The sequence below is a fragment of the Crocodylus siamensis genome, chromosome 3, assembly GCF_052110815.1.
Source record: "Crocodylus siamensis isolate JL-2025a chromosome 3, ASM5211081v1, whole genome shotgun sequence".
NCBI lineage: Eukaryota > Metazoa > Chordata > Crocodylia > Crocodylidae > Crocodylus > Crocodylus siamensis.
The window spans coordinates 90796965-90820159 of NC_143397.1; the positions used below are offsets into that span (position 1 = coordinate 90796965).

General features: G+C 47.4%; 2 protein-coding genes across 2 annotated transcripts; one reads left to right on the forward strand and one right to left on the reverse strand.

The window, feature by feature from the left end:
* Positions 1–10035: 10035 nt before the first annotated feature.
* LOC149868530 (interferon epsilon-like) lies at positions 10036–10617 on the forward strand. The gene has a single exon (XM_090037239.1). It carries the CDS (start codon positions 10036–10038, stop codon positions 10615–10617), a length of 582 nt encoding a protein of 193 aa, XP_089893365.1.
* An 11671-nt stretch (positions 10618–22288) lies between these two features.
* On the reverse strand, positions 22289–22855 carry LOC149868531 (interferon epsilon-like). The gene has a single exon (XM_090037646.1). The coding sequence runs from the start codon at positions 22853–22855 to the stop codon at positions 22289–22291; it is 567 nt and encodes a 188-aa protein (XP_089893772.1).
* Between the last annotated feature and the right edge of the window lie 340 nt (positions 22856–23195).

Here is a 23195-nt window from a genome sequence, read left to right on the forward strand (position 1 = left end):
CTGAGCCTGAACTGATTCAATCTTTCACGGTTAGTCTAACCTGGCTAGGTTAAACCAGTTTCTAACTGCACAAACATCCCCTCTGGACTGAAAAAATGCGGGCACATGCCTGAAGTGGCTCAGGCTAGAAGCTGGGGGCGGGTGGGGGGAGGGTGCTACAGCAGCCCTCCCTTCCATTACAAAGTGCTGAGCTGAGGGGGATGTGGCCAGGCCCCAGCAGGATGCTCTGATTAGGGAGGGGTTTCTTCTCCCCAATTCTGGCAGCCCAGCAGGGAATTGATAACAGTGTTTATCACCCCATTCAGAAAAAAACAGAGGGACATTACCAGCTACCATAGATTGTAAGGCCAGAAGGGACCTCAGGAGGTCATCAGATCCAGTCCCCCACACCAAGCCAAAAAGATAACTGGGGGTTGCATGACCCCAGCAAGGTGACTGTCTAGTGTTTTCTTGAGCTTCATCCAAGACTACTGAAAGACTTGGCCGGTGTCATACCAGAACCACTGGCATGGCAGTTGGAGCACTCGTGGCACTCGGGTCAGGTCCCGGACGACCAGAAAAGGGCCAATGTGGTCCCTATTTTCAAGAAGGGGAGGAAGGAGGATCCAAGTAATTATAGGCCAGTCAGTCTTGTAGCAAAACCCTCAGATTTTCTTTGTTAATACATACATACATACATATGTATACATATGTATGCTAGATATGCATTCCCTTCCCCAATTATTTCTGGCTTTTCTTTCTCTCCCTCTCTATTCCCTATAGACAAGCATAAGTGAGCTCAGACTTAGGATAAGCTTTAACATTTTTATTGTGGTAGCAAGTTTTTGGTTTTGGATATCCACTGTTTTATATTGTATTATTATTAGGTTTATATTGATTCTTACTGTTGTATATTGTATTATTATCATTTTCGTATTGATTTTTCTTGTTTCATATGGATATTGTATGGTTTAGGCCTGTGTTTGTAAGTGAACAAAAGTCATGTCAAGTTTCCATTTTGTATGTCAAGTCTCCATCTTGTGTCCTCTGCCCAGGCATCCCCTGTGTTGCAACTGTATGAGTCACGTACCCCTCCCATGTAAATTGGTTCCCGGATGAATGAGAGTGATTGGGAATGATTGAACTACAATGGTAGCAGGTCTCTACTGAATGGCCTGTAATGACTGGGCCATCACCTCACATTGATTCATCCAGGAACCATGGACCTCACCCAGGAACAGAGACAAGAACCCAGGATTTGAAAGACAAAAGACCCTGCAGAACCAGCAACGCTACCATTGTACCCCACCATTACAGACACCTGAAACTGCACATCCCCTAAGTTGGGTTTTGCTTTACTGTGGTTTGACCCGGCTCCAATCTCTGCTCCTCACCCCTCTAACTTCTGTCTCATTTCTCCCTCTCCTGCTTCTGGCTCACTGCCACCTCCAACACCTGTCCTGAGCTCCACTCTGTCTCCAACCCCCCTGTTTCTTTGCCACTGTCTTATCCCCACTGCCTTTTCCTTTTCTCCTGAGCAACCAGGTTTCTGCCTCAGTTTCTTTCCTTGCCACCACTTAACTGTCCCCCCCCCCCAATCTCTCAGCTGTCTGCCTTAAGTAAACCCAAGCCTCAGTTCCTCAGCCAGCTTCTCTGTAGTCCACCAGTTCTAATCCTGGTTCTGGCAACTTTCACTCCCTACACTTTAACTCTCTCTCTCTCAGCTGAACCTTCCCCCAAATATCCCAGGTTCCCCAAGCATACACATGCACACTGTACCATCCTAGTTAGGAACTTACCTGTAGGTGTAGGTGTAGGTGGGTTGTGTGTGTGTGAATGTATATATGGCATTGTGTGCATGATATATGAATTAGTGATCTGTGTCTAACTTTTGGGGTGTATGTTGTATGTGCTTAACTTGGTGATAGGCGTGCTTGTGCCTAGGCTGGTTTGGATGTGTATGTGCCTGAGCTGGTAGTGTGTGTGTGTATATGTGCAATTGTGTCACATCCTCCTGTCTTACAGCGCAATATTGAGATCCTGAGAGTTGGCCTGACCCCACAGGGCTACAGTCTCACCTCCATCCTTGGAAAGGTCTTTGAAAAGATTATGAAGGATCATATTTGTGGGAGGCCAGCAGGCAAAATAATACAGCAGGGAAACCAGCATGGATTTGTAGCAGGTAGATCTTGCCTGACCAATCTGGTTTCGTTTTATGACAGGGTCACAAAATGCTTAGACGCAGGAGTAGAGGTGGATGTCGGGTTTTTTTGGATTTTAGCAAGGCTTTCGATACAGTATCTCATCCTATCCTCATAAATAAATTAAGAGGCTGTGACATAGATGCTTACACGGTCCCGTGGGTGGCAAATTGGCTTAGCGGTTGCACCCAGAGAGTGGTAGTAGATGGGTCGGTAACGACCTGGAAGGGTGTGGGTAGTGGGGTCCTGCAGGGTTTGGTCCTTGGACCTGTACTCTTCAATATCTTCACCAGAGACTTGGATGTGGGTGTGAAGTGTGCTCTGTCCAAGTTTGTGGATGATACTAAATTGTGGGGTGAAGTACACACTCTGGAGGGTAGGGAACAATTGCAGGCAGACCTGGACAGGTTTAGAAAAGTGGGCAGTGCACAATAGGATGCAGTACAACAAGGACAAGTACAGAGTGCTGCTCCTAGGGCACAAAAATATCCAGCACATCAACTGGCTGGGAAGTGATCCTCTCTGCAGCACAGAAGCAGAAAGGGATCTCGGAGTCATAGCAGACTCCAAGATGAACATGAGTCGTCAGTGTGTGATGAAATCATCAGCAAATCGCACTTTATCATGCATCAACAGATGCATAACAAATAGAACCAAGGAGGTGGTACTTCCCCTCTAGCGGCATTGATCAGACTGCAGTTGGAGTACTGCATCCAGTTTTGGGCACTGTACTTCAAGAAGGCTGCTGATAGACTTGAGAGGGTCCAGAGGAGGGCCACTCATTAGGGGCTTACAGTACAAGCCCTACGAGGAAAGACTGAGGGGCCTGGACCCTGAGTCTATGAGCAAATACCAGGACTAGCAAAACTAATGCTAGTCCTAGATTACCTATTGATTTAAAATGTTTAAAAAATAGTAAAATAAACAATACAAAATAATGTTTTATAAACCCAGGGGAAAAGAATTTTCAGCACAGTACAAAATTTAGAGCATTCCTCTTCAGCTTCTGCAAGAGAAGGCTGAGAGGTGATTTTGTGGCTGCCTACAAATTCATTAGGGGGGCCGCAGCAAGGGATCAGACTTTTCACACGTTTCCTAAAACAAGTGGAAGTAGTTGATCAGTCAACTACTGTAGTTCACTACGCAAGCCCTGACAACATGTGGGGTCCAAGACACCACCCCTGGGATCGCCATTGCTCTCCTGTCACACCAACCCTGCTGCCTCTGGGCCCACTGAGCAAGCCAGGACTGTGGCAGCATGTCGTGTTGCTGAAATGGGATAACGACCCATGGACAACATGCCCTGGATGACCCGGATCACCTTGGAAGACCTGCTGCACAAGCTCCACCCCACCCCGAGTGCCAGGACATGGAGAAGTACCTGGCCATCCCTGCTGACACCCACCTGCCTCACCGCCCACACAACCCTTACCCCCTGCCTACCCCTCAGCACCACTCCAGGACATGCACATGTTTGTAATGAAAACCCTTATTTCCCTCACAAGCCCTACCCCCATGTCCCCCCTCCCTCCTCAACACACAAAGCCCCTCCATCACCCTCCCCACCTACCAGCAATACACACCTCTCCTTCCAAACTGAAAACTATATACATCAGTCTCAGTCTTTCTCTGAGTCCTGGAGTGGGGGGCTGCGTGGTGGGGGCACACAGAGCCCAGCAGCAGGCAGCCAGCACCCTGGCCATGGACAGGTCCCCTGTGGGTCCGGGGGCTGTGCTGAATAGTAAGGGATCCTGTGGGCGGGAGATGGCAGAGGCCTTCATCCAAGCCTCAGGTAGAGGCCTGCTGTAAGGCAGTGGGTAGAACCCTGGGGCCAGAGCTGGGGGCTAGAGCATGTGGACTCCCGTGGCCAGCCCTGGCTGGCCAGTTGCTGCTGGAGCAGCTCCACGCAGTGCTGCTCCAGGGCCTCCAGCTGGGCCCAGTGCATCCGCCCTGCCTGGTCCTGTGCCTCCTCCCAGGCAGTCTCCTGGGCAGTGTCTTCATCCTGCCAGGCAAGGTCCCATGCCTGCTCCTGTGCCTGCTCCTGTGCCACTCATTTCTCAACTGTGGCCACCAGCTGCTGGAGCAGGAGGGTCCAGTCTATGGTGCGCTGCTGGTGCAGCTGGCGCATCCGGGCAGCTCCAGCAGTGGGTGGCAGCAAGCTGCTGCAGCACTCCCACAGGGCCCTGCAGCCGCTCCCCCATGTACAGATGTTGGCCCTGCAGCGGCAAGAGCCTTTTGTACAAATTTGCAACATTGCAGAAATAAAATGCTCTGCAGCAGGGGCCTTGTGCTGCCCAGCCTCAGATTGGAGATCGGCTATGTGTGGGTGGCCAGGGACCGTGGTAAGCTGTCCAGGCAAGGTTGGGCCCAGGTGGCAACCGGCTGAGCCCCCTGGTCCTGCTGGCTCCCTTAGGTCTGGTGGCCTACTGGGTGCTGGCTGTAAGCAGCCTACCCCCCCTGCCCCCTTCCCAGGATGGGCCAAGCTGGGATGCTGGCAGCACCTGCTGCTGCAGCTCCAGACCCTGCCTGCCTCCCCCCGAAGGCCAAGAACCACGTAGGCACTGCGGGGAGAGGTTTCTCCCCATTTTGTCCAAGAAGTCTATGTCATCTTTGTTCACTTTGTTCTGGTAAAAGCCAAGGCTGTTGCAGTCCGAGAGGAGGTGTCTGTGGAGCGAAGCAGCACAAGGCAGAATTGCAGTAAACACATGGTGATCATGATGATGCTGATGATGTGTTAGATTCCCTGCCTTTGAGTAGCACTTCACAGACTGGTGTTTGTCAAAGGTGTTTGTTAGTCTCTCGTGTTGTGGATGCTCCATGTCGGGAGTTTAAATACTCTCTACAAGTTTTCTTTCATTACTCGTTTCTTTTCAAGATTTCTCTTTCTTTGGGATTTCCTCCCCCCACCCTTTTCAGTTTGTCTCTTTCTTTAATGTAAGCCATCAAATAATCCAAAGCCTGAAATCAGACTTGGCTCTCTTGAATATTTAAGAAATGCAAGTGTTTCCTTTTATTTTATCCCAGATTAGAAAAATGAGAATGACAAAATGAAAAGCATGATGATGATGGTTAGCAAAGCCTTCCATGTACTGTGTATCGTGTCAGGGGATTCAAGGAAATAGAGAAAGCGTACAGGGGATCTGGACCCTTTCCTCAAGAACTTACTACCAGCTCTAAGGAGGGAGGGAGTAAAAAAAGAAGTATTTTGTATCTGCTTATTAGGGATTCCTGAGTAACTCCTTTAAATCTGAACAACACAGGATCTAACAAGAGGGGCAGTTCTTAGACCAGGTGGTGCTGCTTGCAAAAAGCATACTAGTGAAGTTAACAAATTTCACAGCACGTATCCAAGGATGCTGTGAAAGTAGAAATTCTACTGGAGATTGAAACAACCCCATTTGCTATGTGACTAGTAACATTCAAGATTAGAATAACTAAGATCTGATTTTCCTTGGACCATGTTAGTATTTTTCTTTTCCAGTCTGCATCTTGCTGGGTGTGGAATGTGGAAAAGTGATGTGTTCAGTCTGTGTCCAATTTCACTTTCACTTTCATAGTACAGCAGTAAGCTGTGATATTGGAATTCCCTTCACCCCAAGTAAAGACCTTTTCATCCACAAAAGAAAAATTACTTTCATGATTATTTAAAAAAAAGTCTAGGAACAAAACATTAGGGCATTTCCAGTCACCCTCCTTCATTTGCTGTGAACATAATCTGAAAATTGTACCTAAACTGCTTGACATAAGGAAAGCAGTTTATGGCACGTCTAATATACATTACCCAGGACCCCTTTTAGGTGCATGCATTCCACCACACTCTCCTAGCTCACAGGGGAATTCTGATTGTGCATTTTTAGCAGACTGGTGCTGTAGGTTAGAATAAATGCAAGAGTGGAACAAGTTAAAAATATAATTACTAAACAAATACTAATGAAACATGTGGAAGTAAAGATGCATCATGTTTATCAGCATATCTGTCTTAGCAGTATGACACAGGGATGTTGTGTTTCCTGGGAACAACTCTATAGAGCTACAGCTTGGTGAATATTATCTTAAAATGGAATAAATGTGGTTAAATGTCACTGAAAACCAAACTGAAACTTTGGGGGGGGGTATTTATTGTTGTGTTCCCCTTTACTGACACCCAGCTCTGTTTACTTGTGTTACTAAATTTACAAAGAATCCACAAGCAAACATAGATACTATTAATTTGTTTATTTGGAAACAATTGAGAAATTATTTATATCACTAGTTTCTATATTTGGTTTTGATCCTTTTCTGCCTTGAATATTTCCCTCTTGTCCGAAACAGCAAGCCTTCTACTGCTATTGCTTCCCTTCCTGATGGCTGACCTCCAAGTCACAAACAGCTTTCAAAGTGGCTTTTCTGGAAGGAATATTTTTGTAACATAACACTTGCACTGTATTTGCAAGACTTTCTCTTTCTGCAAATGTTTACAAGTGGCAGCAGTGTATTTCTACAAATAGTTGTGAAATACTAGTCAGACCCAAGGTACTTCATCTGTGGGGGACAGAGAGCAAGAGAGAGAGCTTCATGATGGAAAGGAGGGAGATAGCCTCTAACACGTTCCTACAAAATGTGCAATTCTTGTTCTCCCCACTCCCTCTCCTGGATAGGCAATGTCTTGTGCTTTCCAGTCTTCAGGAACACTTCTAGGTTCTGGGCTTCCTCTGCTCTTTCTCTATTTTTGTATAACTATGTTTTATGGCAGAGATTGAGAGAGCAATGTTTGAGTGCAAGCCTGCAATAATTTCAATTGATCAGAAATGGTTGAAGCTGGGAGCATACTTCTGTACCTCAACAAAGGAGCAGGAATCAACAGAATTCCATGGAAGTTCTGGGTTTTTTTAAATTCTCACAATCTGTGCTGTTTTTTGGAGGGTTGCATGCAAAATTGGCCTGCATAAGTGGAGGGTGTGGGAGCGCATCTCTCACTGTCCCGAAGAGCACGGGATGGGGAATGAAGGGGGAAGCAGCACCGGACTCTGAGAGTAGGGCAGAGGGCCTGGGAAGGGCCGATAGAGCTGCCTACCTTGGGGTCAGAGTCCCAGCAGCATTGGGGGAGCAACGGCCAGATCCTGAGCAGCCTCAGACACACTTTAAGAGTGTGTGCTGGGTGCAGGTGGGTTGCTTCCAGTAAAACCAGAAGCACCGAGCTGGCTCCAGCAGAAAGCCAGCAGCCAGCTGACAGCCAGCACACCAGGGAGAGCAGGCACTCTGGGAAGAACCTGCACGCCAGGGAACACCAGCACTTGGAGCAGAGCAGGCAAAACGAGGAGAGCAGGCACACCGGGTAAAGCTTGCATGTTGGGGAGAGCCAACAGCAGACTGAGAGCCAGTGAACTGAAGGTAACTGGCTGGGAGGAAAAGGTTGCCTAAATGTAGGAAGCCAGCCCGAGATGCATGCCAGAGTATTATTTGCCCTGCTGGCTACAGCATCTCACTGCTGGCTCATATACGTACTGTGGTCTATTATTACCCCAGGTCCCTTTCATTTGTGGTGCTAGTCAGTTTGGTACCACTAAGCCTGTAGGTGTGTTGGGGGTTGCTCATCCCAAGGTGGAGCACTTTGCATTTCTCAACATTTAACTTCATCAGATTCTGCTCCGCCCAACTTGCTAGCTTGTCTAGGTCCGCCTGTATCTGTAACCTATCTTCAACCGTGACCACACTTCCTCATAAAGTGGTGTTGTCCATGAACTTGGCCAGTGAGATCTTCACCCCCACATCCAAATCAATAATAAAGATGTTGAAAAGTATTGGACCAAGCACCAACCCCTGCAGGACACCACTGCCCACTCCTCACCAGGATGACACAGATCCGTTCACTATGACTCTCTGGATCCTATCCTGCAGCCAGTTTCGCACCTACCTGACAGTCTCGGACTTAAGCCCACAATCCTCCAATTTTCTTGTGAGGACGTTGCAGGATACTAGATGAAAGGCCTTTTGGAAGTCAGGGTATACAATGTCAACCTGCTCTCTCGTGTCCAGGTGGTGAGTTACCTGGTCATAGGAGATGAGGTTGCTAAGGCAAGACCTGCCTGTGACAAAGCCATGCGGGCTGTCGTTCAGAATTTTATATTCTGCAAGCGTATTGCAGATAGACTCCGTGATGAACTTTTCTAGGATCTTCCTTAGGATGGAAGTTAGGCTAATTGGCCTGTAGTTACCCGGGTCCTCCCTCCTGCCTTCTTGTGGATGGGCACAACATTGGCCCTCTTCCAGTCCTCAGGGACTTCTCCAGAGTGCCACGAGTTGTGGAAGAGTTTTGCCAGGGGTTCCGCAATGACTTCGGCCAGCTCCTTCAGCACTCTTGCACGAAGATCATCCAGTCCTGCTGACTTGTCTACGTCTAATTTTTTTAATTGGTCATACACCAATACTACGGCAATAGTAGGAAGGCGATTATTCCTACTGTGCTCATCCTGTACTCTACCTGGCGTTGTTTTCCCCTTGGTCCGATGAAAGACCAAGGCAAAGTAGTCATTCAGGGGGGAGCAGAAGCCAGGCAGATATGCCTGCAGTCTCTGCCAGAGCTGGAGCCAGGGAGCTGAGGGGGGAGGGGCCAGCCCTGCTGTGGAGCAGAGAGCTCTGCCCAGCCCAGAGAGCATGCCGGGATGCTGGGGGAATCTGATTTAAATTAAACCAGCAAGGGGTCTGGGACAGACATTGCATAAACCGAAATCAGTTAAGTCTGATACTACATTCAACCAGGTTGATCTCAAACCAGTTTCAGCCATTTCCACATTGGTTTGTGTGCACTAAACATCTGTTCTGTTACAGGTTTAAACCAGTTTCTGATAACTTAAACCAGTTTATGTGTAATGTCTGCCCCTTTCCCATGCAGCTGTGGCTGGGGTCTCCATGGAAACCAGCCCCAGCCATGTGCAGGGGCGGCTCAGAAATGGGCCTGACTACTGACCGGATCCAGCCCATGGGCCAGACTTTGCCCATCCCTGTGCTAACACCTTTTAAGTGTTCCAGCTGATCAGTACATGATGCCCATCTGTCCATTCCCCGCCATCCCCCCAAGCAGGTTCATGAAAGGTCCAGTTTCCCAGTGCCCCTTTTTTTGTCTTCTTGTATTCCCCATATAAATGCATTTTGGTTTCTCAGACTAGGTTCTTTGGGTAAATGTGATACCTTTTATTAGACCAACTAAATATGGAAGATATTGAACTTTTGCTTTCTCAATTGCAAATCAGCAAGAGTTTAAGACACAATTGTCTGCCCCCCTTTCCTCACAGGACGACTGCTAATATTTGATCAGAGTTTAAAAGGTACCTACAGTTTTTCCTTCCATCAAAACTGGAGGGAAGAAATAAGGCGGGTGCAGCAAAGCAAGCTATTATCCTTGTCAGTGAAAAGACAGATAGAGAGAGGTTTCCTCCTTCTGGCTCAGTTAGAAACTGCAGGTTGAAACAACACTTCAGCTTTAACAAAAGGCACGGAGGATAAGGGTGGAAAGAGGGCTTATCTTCTCAATATTTGTAAAATACGAATTTTGTCTTCCTAAGTTAGATAAATATGTTTATATGCTGCACTGCCACACACAAGAAATAAACTTTTTAATGCTTTGGATGCCGTGTTGGTTTACAGTGAGGAAAGAAAAGGGAAACTGAAAGTGATTCCACCTGAAGAAAAGTCCCAAAGTAGGAAAAACCTAGCAAAGGTTCCTGTGCCAGGAATAAAAAGTGATGAAAGAAAACTTGTACAGTATTAAACAGAGGCATGGAGCATTCCAAACACAGATCTTGGGGAGATTGCTTCAACAAGCACCACCTTGTCAGGTCCTACTCAAAGACAAGAAAGCAGCACCATCGTGATCATCATGCGTTTGCTAAAATTCTTCCTTGTGCTGCTTTTCTTCAAAGTAAGCTCCTCCCTACACTGCAGCAGCCTCGCCTCTAACCAGAATAAAGTGAACAAAGATGGCTTAGACTTCTTGGACAAAATGAGGAGAAACCTCTCTCCCCAGTGCCTAAGTGAGAGGCTGGATTTAAAAACCAAAGATATTTTCAAAACTGAACCGTCACAGAAGCACAATGCCAAGGCAGCCATCCAGGAGCTCCTCAAAGCTATCTTCTATGTCTTCAGCAAAAATGTCACACAAATGACCTGGCAAGAGAGCTCCATTGAGAAATTTAAGAATAGCCTTCACTGGCAGATTGAGAACTTGGAGACATGTTTGGATGCCGAGAGGGAGAAGGGGGAAAGAAGCCCTGGAAATTATAACCCCTTGGTCACCAGACTGAAACTGAAGAGATATTTCCAAGCAATAGACAATTTCCTCAAAGAGAAGCAATACAGCCAGTGTGCCTGGGAGATTATTTCTGTGGAACTATCAAGGTGCTTTCAGTTTATTGACAAACTCACTAAAAAGCTCAGGTACTGTACTCCCTTTTTTTCCTAGAGAAGTTGAATTATTGCAACAGAAGAGATGAAAAGATAAGGACAATAATTCTGTAACAGAGCTATGACAAAGTTACGTTATAATTTTCTGGAGTAGGCGGTATAATTTTTCAGTTAAGGTGATCACGTGGCCCTAGGGTAATAATGGGACCTGCAAACCAACCCTTAGTCCCAAACGCTACCCATCAGCATAAGTTAACCAAACAGTAAGCCCATTGGCTACAACACAAACCTTCCCTTCTGGGCAAACAAACATTATGAAAGGGAAAGGACGCTACCTCTTCCCCACCCTGAGAGCAACCCTCACTCTGGGAGTAGCCTCCATCCTGGGCTCTCACCACCCTCTGCCACTTTGTTCTGGTTCAGGCACCTCCTCTCCCTGGAGACAGACTGCCCTGCTCTGGCTCTGGTCTGGGGTTTATATGCCCAGAGCCCTGCTCTCTTCCAGTCGTGTGCCCTGTCAGATGACCCCAGGGGTGTTTATTAACCCCAGCCTGGCCAGCTGCCTTTATCATGTTGACAAAGTGGCCCTTCTGCTTCTCCATAACAGGGTAATGGTTCTCTGTTACAAAACTACAGCTTTCATGATAGCTAATTTCATAACAGGATCATAAATGTCAGGATTTCAGTTTTGATACCTGGGTAGAGGTGATAACATTACAGATGCTGACAGGACATTCCTTTTCATTTCAGCACTTCAACTAAAGTTATGAGAATACCTGAATAAAGTCCATCTCCACTGAAGGACCTCACAACTTGGCTGGATCACTCAGCAGTACCTTCTAAGATTCTTTACACCCAACTTGCAATCAGCATTTAGCCCAAAGCATATGTTTACATTGTTCCATATTATTCCATTATTCCATAATGATAGCAAAAGACCTCATGTGCCAACAGTCCCAGAAGAGGCCATTGTCTCCCGTGCAGCATTCCCTCGTAACCTGCCTGGGACAGGAGTTCCACCAGAGATTCCAACAAGGACTGCCTAACAGACTTCTAAGCAGGAGGCAGGTTTCCCTACGAGGCTAGGAACCAAGATACACTTGCACTGAATTCGTTTTGCTATCACGACTAACGCTCCTCACTGTTACCGTACGAGTATTTATTCTCTTACTGCACTCCAAACATGTTTTTACCACATTTTATGGGATATGTAAGTGTAAATGGGTGATGGCAACTTTTATTTATATCCATGCCTATTTATTAAGATATTTATGCCCTGGCTTTATTTATTTATTTATTTATAACCGAGATGTATATTTTTCCAAATAAAACAATACATTAAGCAAAATGGCCAAGTGCAGCAGTCATGATTTGTATAACCAATTTAAACCTGCAAAACCCCAAAGAGTCCTCTAGTAAAGCTAACCTTAGCTTACAATAGTGAACGGTTGACAAGCTGGAACTATAGGAATGCTCGCTGAGTCTGTGCCGTCAGTTGTGAAGGCCTACACCCAAGATACATTTGGAGTCTCCCACAAGACAGACAGAGCCCTGAAAATGTGTTGCAGGTGCAGCGAGCATCCTGCATGAGGGAGCAACTACCTGTGAGTTTATCCACATTACGATTTCAGTTATAAATTTGCCAGATTGCTATGAGACTGGGCTACAGTGATGAACCCAAAGTCAGTTATAAATTATAACATTTGTAGGAGGAGGAAGTCAATGTCATCTTCTTGGACTTCCAGAAGGCCTTCGACACAGTGTCCCACACAATTCTGGTGGGCAAGCTGAGGGACTGCAGCATTGACGAATGCACGGTCACATGGGTGGCAAACTGGCTCCAGGGGCGCACCCAGAGGGCGGTGGTGGACGGGTCGATGTTGACCTGGAAGGGTGTGGGCAGCGGAGACCCCCAGGGCTCGGTCCTTGGGCTGGCGCTGTTCAACATCTTCATTAGCGACCTGGACGAGGGTGTGGAGAGCACCCTGTTCAAGTTCGCTCATGACACCAAGCTGTGGGGTAAAGTGAATACACCAGCAGGCAGGGACCGCATCCAGGCAGACCTGGATAGGTTAGAGAAGTGGGCGGATCTGAACAGGATGCGGTTCAAGAAAGACGAGTGCAGGGTGCTGCACCTGGGGAGAGGAAACCAGCATTATGGTTGTAGGCTACGGCGCTGGTCAGGCCGCAGCTGGAGTACTGTGTCCAGTTCTGGGCGCCGCACTTCAAGAAGGACGTGGAGAACCTGGAGAGGGTCCAGAGGAGGGCCACTCGTATGGTTAAGCGCCTCCGGGGCCAGCCCCATGAGGTGAGACTGCGTGCCATCAGGGACTGCGAGCAGGAGATAGACTCCTACTGCCAGGCCCTTCTCCCCCGGGAGCCGCAGGATAGAGCACCATCCCACTCCAGGACTAAGGAGGACTCTGGGACCTCCCGCTCTGCCCAGTCAGGGACATGGACCAAGGTGGTCAAGGGCCCGAAGACCCGCCGCACCAAGGCCCCTGCCCCGCCGGAGCTTAGCTACAGGTTCGCACCTCTTGCAGCCCCAGCAGAGCCTGCTCAGTTGCCGGCTCCCGCAGGCAACCCAGGCTCAACCACAGCTACTGGCCCCGCTCTCCCCAAGACAAAGCGGAAGGTGTTTGTTGTGGGAGACTCCATCCTGCGGGGGACCGAGGGGGCAATCTGCCGCCCTGACCCCTTAGCCCGGGAAGTCTGCTGCTTCCCGGGGGCCCGCATCCGAGACATTGCGGAGAGGATCCCGCAGCTCCTCCGGCCCACAGACCAATATCCCATGCTCCTGATTCATGTGGGCACCAATGACACGGCTCGGAGCACCCCCAGCCAGGTCATGAGGTGCTACAGGGAGTTGGGAGCGGGGCTTAGGGGTCTGGGAGCTCAGGTGGTGTTTTCGTCCATCCTCCCAGGCTCGGGCTATGGGCTGAGGAGGGAGAGGAGGATCCACGCAGTGAACCAAAGACTGCGGGGCTGGTGTCATCGGGAAGGCTTTGGCTTCCATGACCACAGCCCACTATTTGCCAAGAGAGGCAGCGAGCTGCTGGGAAGAGATGGCCTCCACCTCTCCCCCCTGGGGAGGAGGCTCTTCTCAGCCAGGCTGGCTGACCTGCTTCACCGGGCTTTAAAATAAGCCCGCTGGGGGATGGGGGGACTACTGCCACTGCTGGCCCGCTGAGCGACCCTTGCAAAGCCAGCAGACCAAGGCACTTAAGGGAGCCCACCTCTGCCCCAGCCCTGGCACAATCTGTGGGCAAGGCAAGAGCCCCCAAGGGCACACTTGCCTGCCTGTACACTAATGCCAGGAGCCCGGGCAACAAGCAGGACGAGCTCGTCCTCCTGCTCAGTGCAAAGAATTATGACGTCATTGGAATAACGGAGACCTGGTGGGACTCCACCCATGACTGGACCACGGGGATAGAGGGCTATACCCTCTACAGGAGGGATCGTGTTGACAAAAGGGGCGGGGGTGTAGCTCTCTATGTGGAGGAAAGCTACATGTCCCTGCAAGCTGATGTTGGCAACCGGCATGGACAGCTAGAGACTCTCTGGGTAAAAATTTGTGGGAAAAATGGCACAGGGGACACAACGGTGGGAGTCTACTACAGACCTCCCACTCAAAGTCCTGAGCTTGACCAGGAGTTCGCCTGGGAACTGACTGAGGCCGCTTGCTCCAGGACCTTGGTTGTCATGGGTGACTTCAATTACCCGGACATCTCGTGGGAAGGTCACTCAGCTAAATCTGAGCGGGCGCAAAGCTTTCTCTCGTGCGTGGATGACCTCTACCTGACTCAAGAAGTCTATGGGCCAACGAGAGGCAAACCGCTGCTCGACCTGGTACTGGCTACGGGGGACGACCTAATCGGCGACCTAGTGATCGATGGGAAGCTGGGTGACAGCGACCACGAGCTGATCAACTTCATCATCTGCCGTAAAGCTGGCAAGTCAGTCAGCAACACAGAAGTCCTTGACTTCAGAAAAGCCGACTTTGACAAGCTCAAGAGGCTTGTCGGTCAGGCCTTTAGGGACCGTGACCCCAGGGAGATGGGAGTTCAAGAAGAGTGGTTGCTTCTCAAGGAAGCGATCCTCAATGCACAAGCTAAATCTATCCCAACACGGAGGAAAGGCAGCAAGAAGGCACAGCAACCCTCCTGGCTCTCTAGGGACCTAGCAGACCTCCTGCGGCTAAAAAGGAAAGCCTACAAAGGATGGAGGATGGGATTCACCTCCAAGGAGAAATTTTCTGCCCTGGTCCGGTCCTGCAGGGAGCAAACCAGGAAAGCCAAGGCTGCAACTGAACTCCAACTAGCTTCAAGCATCAAGGACAACAAAAAGTCCTTTTTCAGATATGTGGGGAGCCAGAGGAAAAGCAAGGGCAATGTTGGACCCCTGCTAAACCAGATGGGGCAACTGACAACGGACGCCCAGGAAAAAGCCAACCTATTAAATAGGTACTTTGCGTCAGTCTTTCATCAGTCCTATGGGACGCCCATGCCTGCTATGGGACAGGGAGATCCGGGTGATGGGGATCCCCTACCCTCCATCAATGCTGACCTCGTGAAGGAACACCTTGAGAAGCTGGATACCTTCAAGTCAGCCGGCCCTGACAACCTGCACCCCAGGGTACTCAAGGAGCTGGCGAGCGTCATAGCCCGGCCCCTGGCACGGATCTTTGAAAACTCCTGGCGCTCTGGTGTAGTGCCCGAAGACTGGAAGAAGGCCAATGTGGTGCCGATCTTCAAAAAAGGGAGGAGAGTGGATCCGGCTAACTACAGGCCCATTAGCCTGACTTCTATCCTGGGGAAGATCCTAGAAAAGTTTATTAAGGTGGCCATCCTTGAGGGACTGGCCCAGGCTAACATTCTAAGGGATAGCCAGCACGGGTTTGTTGCAGGTAGGTCTTGTTTGACCAATCTCATTTCCTTCTATGACCAGGTGACCTATCACCTGGACAAGGGAGAAGAGATTGATGTCATATATCTTGACTTCAAAAAAGCTTTTGATCTGGTATCCCATGATCACCTCTTGGCCAAACTGGCCAGTTGTGGCCTTGGCTCCACCACGATCCGCTGGCTGGGAAACTGGCTCCGTGGTCGGACCCAGAGGGTTGTAATCCATGACAGTCGCTCATTGTGGTGCCCTGTGACCAGTGGGGTCCCTCAAGGCTCTGTCCTGGGACCCCTACTGTTCAACCTCTTCATTAATTATGTGGACATTGGAGTCAGGAGTGGACTGGCCAAGTTCGCCGATGACACCAAACTTTGGGGCAAAGCATCCATGCCAGAAGATTGGCGGGTGATCCAGGCTGACCTGGACAAGCTCAGCAAATGGGCGGATGAGAACCTGATGGTGTTTAACACCGAAAAATGCAAGGTTCTCCACCTTGGGAGGAAAAACCTGCAGCTTCCTTATAGGCTCGGCAGTGCTACGTTGGATAGCACTACAGAAGAAAGAGACTTGGGGGTCATCACTGACCACAAGATGAACATGAGCCTCCAATGCGATGCTGCGGCTAGTAAAGCGACCAAAACGCTGGCTTGCATCCATAGATGCTTCTCGAGCAAATCCCGGGACGTCATTCTTCCCTTGTACTCGGCCTTGGTGAGGCCGCAGCTGGAGCACTGCGTCCAGTTTTGGGCTCCACTATTCAAAAAGGATGTGGAGAAGCTTGAGAGAGTCCAGAGGAGAGCCACACTCATGATCAGAGGTCAGGAAAACAGATCTTACGATGACAGGCTGAGAGCCACGGGACTCTTTAGCCTGGAAAAGAGCAGGCTCAGGGGTGACCTGATGGCCACCTATAAGTTTATCAGGGGTGACCACCAGGATCTGGGGGAACGTTTGTTCACCAGAGCGCCCCATGGGATGACGAGGTCGAACGGTCACAAACTCCTGCAAGACCGTTTCAGGCTGGACATAAGGAAGAATTTCTTTACTGTCCGAGCCCCCAAGGTCTGGAACAGTCTGCCATTGGAGGTGGTTCAAGCAGCTACATTGGACACCTTCAAGAGTAAATTGGATGCTTATCTTGCTGGGATCCTATGACCCCAGCTGACTTCCTGCCCTTTGGGCAGGGGGCTGGACTCGATGATCTCCCGAGGTCCCTTCCAGCCCTAATGTCTATGAAATCTATGAAATCTACCTGAATCTCTTCAGTCTCCGCAAGAGGAGGCTGAGGGGGGATCTTGTGGCTGCCTACAACTTTATCAGGAGCCACCAGCAGGGACTCGGGGAAAGTCTGTTCACCAGGGTCCCCCTTGGAGTCACCAGGAACAACGGCCATGAGCTGAGGGAGGCTAGGTTTAGGTTAGATGTTAGGAAGAACTACTTCACGGTAAGGGTGGCCAGAGCCTGGAATAGGCTTCCCAGGGAGGTGGTGCTAACTGAAAAATGCGGTAACAAGTCCTAAATGCAAACTTGGGGTTACGGGTGGTACTGGTCACCTTAGCACATGCGCGCGCACACATGCACTCACTCATTCAAACCCATGTCATTCAAACCCATGTACAGTAGCTGCTGTAGCGATTGTGAGAGCCAGTGTATCTACCTGTCCAAAGCCCTGGAGTCTGCTGTTGATGGTCAGCTTCCTTCAAGGCGATGTCTTCTCTAGAACGGGGTTGCCTGCTTGTCCTTCTGTCTCGGTAGGCCAGGTGCTGGATGAGAGGGCACCGCTGAGGGTCACACTTCACTTCACTTCACTTTTATCCCTTTCTGGCAGACTTGTGTGATCCCCCAGCATCATCTTGGCTGCCCAATCCGGAGACTGCTGTCCCACGTGGGTCTTGAGTAGTACCTGACAGCTGTTAGTCACAGGGGTCTCTGCCTGCTGGTACCTGAAGTTTCGGGAGTCCACCCTGGACTTATTGACTTAATGGCTGTATTGTCATGGGTTACAGGAATAGTCCATAGGGTGAGTGCTCAGTTCCAGGAATCATTTCTTTAGCTTGATTACCTTAAAATGGAGTTCCTTTGGTTAGACTATTGTCTGCTGGTGGTCATCATTCACTCACATTCACTCAACAGTTTTTAATCACTTTACAACTACAGTTTCAATGCAGTTTTAGCAATGGACTTCATTCTACAGGGAGTACATTCCTTAAGGGTTTAAAAGTATAAAATATAAAATACAAAATGCCATGGTAAAGATGAGACAGAGGAAATATGAAAATGCACTGTGAGAAATATATAAAAATGCAGTGTGAGGTAGTGAGGGTCAAAGGCTACTGGGGACAGCAAGTGAGTTAGGTCAGCACAGGATATATTTACAGTCTTTGCAGTGGATATTTTAGTTCTTTTGGTTTCTTAGTGACACTGAGCTTAACTGATAGGTAGATGTAGTTTCTAGATTTCTCCTACAGAAAGCCACTTCAGCTTTTTGGCTTGCTCTGAGCCTTGCCACACCCATGCAATGAGTGTGCTAGGTCTCTGCCAATACTTAGAAGGAAAAGAAATGCACAAAATGTAGAATTTCACAGGCAGGTTACCACCTATAGGAATCTCTCCTCCATATTAAGTCTGCTCGAGAAATCAATCTGACTTGTGGCTTCAGGAACCCCTGCCCTGTTACTGAGAGAAGGCTCTTGAATAAGCCATCTGCAAGGGCCTTTTAAGAGTATATAGGCCAAATCCACCATGGCGATGCCTAGACAGACAAGACTCATTGAGCTACGCAACTTTAAGAAAGGATTATGGCAATTTGACCCCTGTGAGGCACAAGTGTAGCTATGGGGGAGGCTGGAAGTAAAAAAAATATGCAAATGAAACCTCTAGGCAAGTTAGCACCAGGCCAGATCACGGTAGCACAAGAAAAAGTATACCACTCAAGTTCTCTGGGTGCCTCTCGCAGGACTATCTGTTCCATCCAGGCATGGCAAGTAAGACATGGGGTGGCAAAACAGAGAAGGTGAATTGGGGCTGGGCAGCTACCCACCCCACTCCCCCACCCATCTGAATTGGGGCAAGGTCATTGCCTGCTGCCCTGAGCAGGAGCAGGATGTGCACCTTCCCTCCCCCCATCACCACTCCTTAACCCCCATGGCCACTCCTGTGTGTCAAATCAAGCCCACCTGCAGACTAACCTGGCACAACCCATCCAGCGGATGGAGTGAAAAGGTTTCACACCACTGTTACAAACAAAAAGACCCAATCAGAGAAATACTGACTGTCCAGCATAGCCTGTTCAAAGCTTTCACACAGTTTATTGCCCCACTATTGCATCCACCCTTACGGTACTAACATTTTAAACATTTTAAAGTCTAGCCTGTGGGCTTTAAAAAGGACTGCAAGTCACCCTGGACTAAAGACTGCTTCTGCTGAGAGCCTCTCAGGCCTCCCCTATGGACTGCAGCAGGCCCCATCTTGGCAGCTGCTGTTAACATCACTGCTTTCCTGCTGTAGGGGCTAAACCTGTACCAGGGGTACAGCTGGGTCACTGACGGGCAAACTGCATGGCCAGCTGAGTTGGAAAGGGAAGGGCCTGACCAACTTGTCAAGCTGTGGGCTTTAAGAGGACTGCAAGCTGCCCTGAGATGAGGATCTCAGGCAGACATTGCCAAAGGCTCAATGATACCCATTGGGGGTTACCCTTCATCAGATGGAGTCTGTAATGGAGGAGTGTTTTAAATTGTATTGCTTGTTGGAATATTTGAATTTAACAAAGTGCCCTCCTACACCAGCCTCTCCCTGCATAAATACAATTTGCATGCATACAGCCTCCTCATTCTACCATCACTGAAGTTTGCATGCACCACTCAGGCTTGTATGCATCCACCATTCCTGTCCATTGGGTGTGTACATACTTCTCACTGCCAACACCTTGAACTGAAAAAAAAGTACGTGCATCCCTCTCTTCCGCTTGTCAGGCTTGAGTGTTCCCAACCATCACCCATGAGTTCTGTCACCAGTGGGCATTAAAACTTTCATTTTGACATGACTGATAACTGAAAATTATCCAAACTCCAACATTAAAATAACCAACTAACTAAAAAGAGCGCAGTTATGATCTGCCCCTCTAACACATTTTGTGCAGCCTGTTCGTGACACGTTCTAAAATATCAGTGAACAACAGTCCTGTCAAGGACAAATTTCAGCCTACGGAGATTCTTTTAAAAAAAAAAAAATTATGAAGAGGAATCAAATGAAAAAAATGCAAAAAAAGTGGGGGAAGGGGGCATAAAAAACAAACAATATGTAGAATTTTACAGGCAGGTTACCACCTTTAGGATAATCTCCTCCATATTAAGGCTGTTGAAGAACTCAGTCTGAATTGTGGCTTCAGTAGTAGTTGTCACCACAAGAAATTCAAGTTGCTTGAGGCAACATTTATAACGTCTGCTTCTCTTTATTGAGGAGATTCTCAAATATGTATTATACAGGTTAAATCTTTCAAAGTCATTCTGTGACAGTCCTCCTTTCCCATTCAGCTTTACAAGTTTGTGTAAATTACACCAAATATTTATAGAGAAAGGTAAAGCTAACAAGGTATGCACGTGTCTTTACTAGTCTTTGAATTCTTTTGGGATCTGTAACTTCTCTCTGACCTTAGTTGAATCTTCCATATTCCTTCACATGATGTAAGAGGAAACAATTAACGCCTAATTAGGGTCACTCATTAAGTGGCTCAGTGACTCCCTCAGTCCGAATCGCAATAGGGGGTGGTCTTTTGGCCCCAGACCTGTTTACGAATGGGATACAATATATCTGTCACCGCCAGCCCACCCAGCAATTAGTCTGTAAGTTGATTAATTAGGACCCACACATGGATAATCAATTAAACAAATGATAGCAGTTTATTAAATACACAAATAGCAAACAACAGGTAAGTAGTATTGACACTAAACACAGTACTCACACACTGTTATCAATAATATCCTTTACACCTAACTATACTATTCTATCTAGATCTATCTAAGTATAATATATCTATCTATAACTATCTGCCTATTCCTTACACTATTATTATCAAGGTACAGAGTGACATAAACTTGGCCATTCACACTATGACCTACTTAGAGAGTCAGGCTGGGTACCATGATCTCGCTCGCTTGCTCTCAGACACGGACCCGAATTTCTGCAGCAACACACTAACTTACAACCTCACTTTATTAACCACTGCTTTATAGGCGGGTGCAAGGATTTAAGTCCTAAAAATGCTGCTCATGTCTTGTGACACAGTTCTCTTCAGAACCAGTGTGTATCTTGGTAAAAGTCTCGTCGCTAAAGCTGAATCCCAGTTTTACTTTACTACCACATAACTGCAGTTGTTGGCACTCGGAGAGAGTTTGTGCTTCGGCTCTGGTTACAACCCGCTTGCTGTGGCAGGGTGTCAGAACCTGGAGGTTAATTTATAGAAGTGCACTGAAGTGTGGGAGGTTTTATATCATCTAGCCTGTGCTGGGCGGCCAGTGTAGCCTTCCCACATGTCTGCAGGAACCTGTAGTGTCAAAAAGTGCATTTAATGGAAATCACCAGTGTTTTGACTTTTGTTATATAAAAAGTAACATTTTATTTATAAATTAAAAATAAAAATATAAAATGTTATAAAAATAAGCAATAAATAAATAAATAAATAATACAAATAAATTAAAACAATAAATAGCAGAATGTCATTGACTAAAATACAGAGATAAAAAGTCAAGCACAATGATTTGAAAGCGTATCCCCAATGCTGGAAGAAAACAAATAGTGACCATGATTTTTCAAATTCCACCATATTTCACTTCCCATAGAAAGATTCACTCGGTTCAGTGATCGTTTCAAAGAGAGTTTATGGAGTATAGAAAACATTTGCTGGTTCTCTTCCTTGAAATATTGCTGTTTCCTTTCTGATACTCTCTTGTGATGAGAGTCTCTTGGGAGCACTGGAAGTCTTTTTCTCCTGACACTGTGGGAAGTCATCCTATTGAAACACTTTGTGATCTTCCTTTATTGTGTCACACTGCTTCTGTTGTTACAGCATAATGAAATTTTATCAGAAAAGAGTAGCAAGGCACCTGCATATAGCATGTATATATAAGGGGGAAAACAACTAAGGTGGAGCCCATGTTATTGTCGTCTCACGCTTTTCAGCAATGTTTTTCCCTGTGTTTTAAACTGCAATACAATAGGCCGCATAAAGTGGAAGCTGTTTGGCTGAAGCTTCATAGTTGGGTGAGTCAGTTGCGTAACTGAAGGTCTAGAGTAGAAATGACAAAAGTCATCGTTGGGGGAATCAGCAGAGAGGAGCAATTGAAGGGCAAGAAGCCATCTTCATTCCATTAGTATCTGTTTGAAATCCATTAGTAGGTGTAATATTCATACCATGAGTAGGTGTGATCTGGAAAGAAGTGGAAAATGGTTCAAAAAAAAGAGAAGAGAAAAACAGTATTTCAAAGTTACTGGTTTATGAAACTATATTTTCCCAGGCATAACAACTATTAAGAGTTTTCTGAACAGTTGTTCATAATGAAGTATCCAAATAAACATCTAAGGCTTCCATTATGAGATGAATTCTCATGAAATTATCAGTGATAATAACAATACTTCAGACATTGGAATTCCATCCAGATCAATTCCAGCATAAGGCCAAAATGTGTGTTGCTCTGCATTTAACCAGGATACTCTGGGGGAAGATGTAGGCTACAGAAACAAATACTAACCAAAGGCTCTCTCCTCTCCCCTCTATAATTTGTTGTAGTGGTAATTCAGGCAGTCTCTAGGAACAAAGTTGGTACTGTACCTTAGATTTTAAGCCATTTTGTCAGTTGGTCAAGAAGCAGAAAACATCTGGGCATTTCCAGGCGAATGATCTCCCAGGCACACAGGCTGTACTGCTTCCCTTCCAAGAAATTGCGTATTCCCTGGAAATATCTTTTGAGTTTCAGCCTAGTGAGCAGCACATCCTTACTTCCCATCTTCGTTCCATCCTTCTCCAACTGCAAATCCAAACAGGCCTCCAACCTCTCAGTTTGCCAGTGAAGTCCATTTTGGAACGCGACGATGGAGGCCTCATCCCAGGCAGTCTGCGTGAGGTTTTTGCTAAAGACTGTGAAGACTTCCTGGAGAATCTCCTGGATGGCCATCTTTGCATTCTCTTTCAGGGATGATCGGAGCATGAGAATATCTTGGGTAGGCTTGAAATCAGTCCTCTCACTGGAGCACTGGGAGGGGAAATTCCCCCCCATGTTGTCTAGGAGCTCCAAGCTGTCTTTGTTCAGCTTTTTTTGCTGGAAGTTAAGCAAGCCACAGTGCAGTGATGAGATTTCAGCGGAGAAGAGCAGCACAAGGCAAACGAGTAGCAAATGCATGGTCGACCTGGTGATGGGGATGATCTCTGCTGCTCCCTTGTCGTTGTGTGTGGCACTTGTAAGGCTGCAGGTTGTTCCAGGTCTTTGGTAGACAGCTGTGTCTTCCACCCATGTCTCGGCCTTTAAATAATTTGTATTAGAAAATGATGAAAGAAAAGTTCTACACTATAGAAACTATTCTTGTTTCAAGAATTAGAGGGAAAATCTTATAGTCTAGAAAGAAAATTTCTACACTGTAAGATTTTCCCTCTTTAATTCTTGTTTCATTTTCTGTTAAGTTGACTCCTTTTTCGTTCGAGTAGCACATTTCCTGTTTTTTGTGACTTAGTGAAAAAAATAA

What these genes read in the sequence shown, in the direction of transcription:
- LOC149868530 (XM_090037239.1), top strand. Translation starts at nt 10,036, where the DNA reads ATGCGTTTGCTAAAATTCTTCCTTGTGCTGCTTTTCTTCAAAGTAAGC.
- LOC149868531 (XM_090037646.1), bottom strand. Translation starts at nt 22,855, where the DNA reads ATGCATTTGCTACTCGTTTGCCTTGTGCTGCTCTTCTCCGCTGAAATC.